This window comes from Gavialis gangeticus, unplaced genomic scaffold (assembly GCF_001723915.1).
Source record: "Gavialis gangeticus isolate Ggan-Ray unplaced genomic scaffold, GavGan_comp1, whole genome shotgun sequence".
Taxonomy (NCBI): domain Eukaryota; kingdom Metazoa; phylum Chordata; order Crocodylia; family Gavialidae; genus Gavialis; species Gavialis gangeticus.
The window spans coordinates 7,773,026-7,778,852 of NW_017728980.1; the positions used below are offsets into that span (position 1 = coordinate 7,773,026).

Below are 5,827 nucleotides of genomic sequence, written 5' to 3' on the forward strand. Positions count from 1 at the left end.
GCAGCCTTCAACTACCTGAAGAGGGGTTTGAAAGAGGATGGGGCTGGACTGTTCTCAGTTGGGGGCAGATGAAAGAACAAGGAGCAACCATCTCAAGTTGGAACAAGGGAAGTTGAGGTTAGATATTAGGAAGAATTTTCTCACAAGGAAGGTAGTAAAACACTGGAGCAGGTTACCCCGAGAGGTGGTGGAAGCTCCATCCTTGGAGGTTTTTAAGACCTGCTAGACAAAGCCTTGGCTGGGATGATCTAGTTGGGCCTTTGAGCAGGGGGTTGGACTAGATGTGACCTCCTGAGGTCTCTTCCAACCCAAACTTTCTACAATTCTGATCTGACTCCAGGTTTCCAGTGCTGAAAAAGCCATATAGAAAATACAATAATAAGAAAGAAATATATAGAGCTCTATAAAGATGCATAGGAAACCTACTGAACTTACTACAGAACAAGGTGCTTTCTAGAAGTTACTGGTTTAAAACAATCCTAAAGAGTTCCAGGGTCAATTCTCTATTAAATGCTATCAGAAGGTCCCGAAAATGTTTACCATAGAAAGGTGATAATTTTCTGTTAAGGTGCAAAGGACTTTTTATTAGTTTGTCTTGCCGAGACTGCCTGTCCCATTTGAGGTTGTGCAGACTATCTCCCTTCCCATCTCACATCCCCTAGTGCAACTCGACTCCTTTGTTCTTCAGTAATGTCTGTCCTGTTCCTCCCCCTCTCCCCTTACTCATCCTTCTTCATTGCCATCGATTCCATCCTCTTCCCCTGGACATGTTGCGCCCACCCTTTCCTTGGATACAGTGCTCAAATACCTGGTCCTCTTCTCCCCTGCTTCCTGCCTCCTGGACAGTGGTGTAGGGTGGTTGCAGTCCCATTGGTGACTCTTGCCCCTAGCCTCACCTCTCATACAGTAGAGGCTCTCACAAGTAGCTATTAGGCCCTACTCACTTGCCCTCAGCTTTTTTGCAGGACTCCACGATCGTCTGCAAGACAAAGGGCTGGCCTGCCTATCTATAAAGGGCTGGGAGCAAGGAGTCCAGCCTGTCCACACGCCTCCAGCCACTGCTTCGCAGACTTGGACACTACTGCTGGGAGGGAGGCTCATTTTCTTTAGACAACCTGCTGCCACTGGTTTTAATGCAGAGACGCTTTGGGGAGGCCACATACACATCTGTTTGCAAGAAGGAGTCAAAGCATGGCAGGAAAGATGGAGATACTCCAGGCACAGGGCAGCGAAGGAGAGCCATGCAGATCAGAAACTAATCACTCCTGGTGCATGAGCAGAGCAAAGCCCCTTTGATGTGTTTGAACCCCATTCTTCCTCCTGCTTCATCTTACCTCAGACACCCCATTCTCCCCAGGTACTTTACCACCATGTCTGGTGGACTGTCACTTAGTATGAAGTTCTGGGAGAGGAGGAGAAACCACCAGCCCACAGCCATGCCTGAAGGAGAGTGAACCAGTTAGGATCTCCTTCTTACTTCCTGCTTTTTTCTTTTTTTTTTTTTTGTTACAGTGTCGCCTCAAATCACTGAGATCTCCTCTGATATCTCCATCAATGAGGGTGGCAATGTCAGTCTCAACTGCATGGCCACAGGCAGACCAGAACCCACAATTACTTGGAGACACATCTCGCCCAAAGGTAAGACATCCTCGGGCTCTCCAGTGCATTGGAGGGAGGGAACGTTCCCGCTGGGGGGTGACAGGAGGCCTCCTGTGGGGCAGGGTCATCAGCCCAAAGGAGGGCATGGTGCAGGCAGCCAGGAGTGATCCCAGTTGGAGTGTGGACTTGTGACCTGGCCATGGCTTGGGAGAACAGCTCATCCTTCCCCACCCGGTGAAGGGATCCCAGTGCATGAACTGGCTTATGCTCTGCATTGAAGAGAGCAGTGAGAGCTAAGCACACAGCTTTGTTTATGAGGAGCCATGTGGTAAGAGCCAGGTCTGGTTTTATGTCATGACCATGCGTTGAATGCTCTGAAGAGACTAATGTGCTCTCCAGAGCTCTTCAAGAGCATGCATGTGTATGAGGGCAAAGTGCTCAGTTTTGCAGGATTTACAAAGTGCCTTTTCAAAAACTGTGATTTTCAAAGCATTGCTACATTTTTTCATTTCACTGCAAAGAGGAACCAGAAATAGCATTGCAGAGAGGAACAAAATCCACTAAGTAAGCGGCATTAATTGTCACTTCTCATTAATTAGTAAACAAAACATGAGTGTAATTGTGAGGGCTTGATTGCTGGAGCATGAATTCCCTCATGTACAAATCACAGGGATAGGTGAGCACCTTTTAGACCTTGCCCAGTCAGTCTGTTTAATCTTGTTGAGAATTTTGTCCTCACCGGCATTTCCTGGGTCTTATTGAATCAAGAAGTCCTGGTCAAACACACTAAGGTAACTCAAGCATAGTGACCTTGGCAAAGTACCAGCCTACTGAATACTAGTGCAGGACAAGGGCTGGCTCTCTGTGATCCTGTATAATTTCTGCTTACAAAATTGTGCTTCATCAATGAATCTCAAAAATGCATTTATTAGCCCATGTTAATGTCCTGGAAATCTGCCCCATCTGCTTTGCCATAACCCGACTTGAGGATGCACCTCGTCCTAGAAGGCTGCCTCCTTGGTAGCCCCACATACTTCAGGCAGTGAGCAAAGCTCGGGCAGTGCTAGGTGCTGCTTCCAGTGCTGGTTGTCCGTGTGTCCAGACCCTGCCAACGACTGCAGTTACTGCAGCTCTGCAGATCCCAGCTGCCCTTGTGCTTTGTCCTGCTGGGCCAAGTCAGTGGTCTGCAAGGAGCAGGAGGGCTGTAAGCAGGGAGGCCGCTGTTTTGATCTGTCTCTTTCCACATGGTTTAAGAGGTGACTCTTCTGAAACCGGTCTCTCAGCCCTGGCCCTTCGTGCATGCATTGGCATGTCTCCTGGGTGGGTGAGCATGCATGGCATGTCTCGCCATGTGGGTCTCTGTGTGCTTCCCACTGTAACTGAGCCTCAAGTGGGACCAGATGGAGTTTACTACCAGTGCATTGACCACAGTGAAGCAGCAGTTAGGGGAGGGCATCTCTGCACCGGGTAGTTTGCACCATTCCTCTCTTGCTTCTTTTCTTCTTGATCCTCCCGTCCTTCCTTTCCCCATTTCCTCTCTCCCTCTCTTTTCCCCACGCCTGCCTCTTTCTTTCCAGTCCTTTATTTCTCCCCATAGTTTCCATGCCCCTTCTTCTATCTCCATCATGCCTGCCTTCCCCCGCCCCACATGGGCTCAGAGGCTACTTTCTTGCAGAGGGGCCGTTTTCTGTGTTTCCTGCCATCCAGCAGATTTCTTTCCTCAGGGGAGCTTTACCTGCATTTGAACCAGATGTTTCCATTTTACTCAGGTCTTAGCTGCTATGGAAACTGAGGAGGCACCGGGGGAGAGGAGTGAGCTAATCAGAAATTACCTGTGGAGCTGGGTAATTCACAACAGCAGCTTTTACCTGGTTCCTGGTCCCGATGACAGATCATGCTTTCAAAACCCAAATCGACTAATCATTACCCTAAATCTTCGGGAGCCTGGCTCCTCCCTGACTCAAGCACCAAGCTCAGAGATCACCAGGGGAGCTCTAAACTTTGCCCACATCCCTTCATGCCACCCATCCCTGGCCTTGTCAGCAGGCACGACAGGTCTGTCTGTCCATCCTCCAATGTGTCAGGTAGCTGGGCAAGGCAAGGCGGTCCCATGGGGCAGGGATGGGGCTGAGAGCCAGGACTCTTGGGTTCCTGTCCATGTGTCATGAGCCATTTCTCTCTTTTGGGCCTAAGTCCCCTGGCTCCCGACTGCCGCTGGATGGAGTGGAGAGAGGGGGCTGTGAGGAATGGGTCCAGCTAAGCTGCTGATAAGCTTGTTTACCTGGGGTGCCCTTCAGTGACCCTCCTTTATGCCGGGGGTAGTGCAGCCTTGTTCACTGTATAAATTGCTCCAGCAAGAGTTAACCCTTGCAATGAGAATTTTCCACTGGCATTTTCTGGGTCAAATAAGGCCACTCTGAGTCTCATAAAGTCAGCTTAAGGAACAAAGTATCCAGCCCTCTGCCTGCAGAATAGAGACAATAACAGCATTTACCCCCTTTGGGAAAGTGCTTAGAGATCCTTGCTGGTACTATACCTTCCTGTTATTAAATACATTTATTCTGGAAACAGCCTGAGAGCCCAGTGACTCATCTTCGTCCAGGCTCCTTCCCGCCTGCCCCCAGCTTCTGCAACTACCGCGGAGACTTGGTACCTGATTTCTAGCTGCCTGCATTGCTCTAGTCTAGCATGATATATATTCAGCAGCATGGCACTCATAAACCCCACTGAATGCACATCACTCATCTCTACAATCGTATCCATATTCCTACAGCTCCATAACCTGCTTCCCAGGCTTTAAAGCCTTTGGTTTTAAAGCGGAAGGAGTTACTGCCTGTGGCAGGGAGAGGGGAGAAGCTGTTCTCACCATTTCATTCTTCTGATGAGAGCCAAAGTAGGTGGGTTTCCTCTTGATGCCATCCCTGTCACCGAAGCACAGGGGCTGCTGGGCGATCTCCTCTGCCATCCCCAAACTGCTTGCAGCCTCTGGGGATCCCTGTGCAGGGCAGGCCGGCCACTCCTCTGCACATCTCCATTCATCTCTCTTTCCAAGTTCTCTCACTGTGAGCTAAAATGGGATTGTTGCTGCAAGTGACTTTGGAGCAGAGCTTTATCCAGTGCGGCCAAGCTCTCATGCTGTTCCCACACGTGCCTCCTCTCTGCCTCCACCTCTCTACTCTTCCTTACTGTCTCCCCAGTATGCCTCAGTCCTGACCTCCAGCATCCTGTGCTCATATCATCTCAGGGTCCCCTTCCCTCTGCTATGGGACCTGTGAATCATACCCCTGTGGGGCCTCCATATTGCACAATGCATATGCACAATCCTTCCTGACATGCACCCCCCCATTGTATCCTTCCCCATGCATCTTTGCCACTGCAACCTCCTTCTGCCCGGCAGCAACCCCTCCTATTATCATTGCTACCACTCACATTCTTTTTCTGCCCCTCTTCAGGCTCTTGCAGCCAGGGACCCTAGATGAGGCTGGGAGAGTAAATATCGCCCTCTCGGTGGATGAAGGAGAACAGGGAGCAGCAGGTCCCCTGGGCCCCCTCTACACATTACACTTAAGGCTTGATTAACCAGTTAACCACACCTTAAGTTGTGACCCAGCCACACATCCAGCCAAGTAATGGTGTGATAAAACAAGCAGTAAGTTATTCCCCCAAAAGGGTGTAATAACTTAGTAGCTTGTTCTAATCATGCCATCAGTTGATGGCCTCATCAGCTGTGAGGCTTGCAGTGAGAATGCCACCCCCACCCCTCTCTCCCCACTGGGAGCCCCATCAGCTGTGGGGCTCATAGGCACAGGAGCCATTGCAGGGGGTGCTGGGATGTGATCCCAGGCTCCCCCTGCGCTGGCAATAAGGCACGATAGTCCTACAATCGCACCTCTTGTGGCATAGCAGGAGATGTAGTTGTGTGGATCTCACATTTGATCCCTTTGCACCTATGCCTGAATGCGTAGAGGGGCCCCTGGTGTATGCAGACATTCAAGAGCAGTAGGAAGTAGGGCCAGTGCCATTGCAGGCTCATCTGTGGAGGAAACCCTGTGTTATTGTGACTCCTACACCTTCTGCATGAATCCTGCTGAGTGTCCCCTTGCCATCACACTGGGCCTAGGGGCTCTCGTTGGCACCTTGGATTATATCAGAGTTGGCAGGTGCCATGACTGAAGAATCCTGTTCAAGGAAAAGGTGTCAAGAGGCCGAGCTCTAGGCGTCTCATGGG

The 5,827-nt window shown here is 50.3% G+C and overlaps 1 protein-coding gene across 1 annotated transcript in view; it reads left to right on the forward strand.

Annotated features, from left to right (window-relative positions):
- The window catches only part of NTM (neurotrimin), a gene marked incomplete at its 5' end in the record, with an annotated part of 144,465 nt that overhangs the window by 48,338 nt on the left and 90,300 nt on the right, over nt 1-5,827 (forward strand). The window contains one exon of the mRNA XM_019509497.1: nt 1,513-1,638. Within this exon, the coding sequence (XP_019365042.1) occupies nt 1,513-1,638 (126 nt within the window). The remainder of the gene's footprint in view (nt 1-1,512; nt 1,639-5,827) is intronic.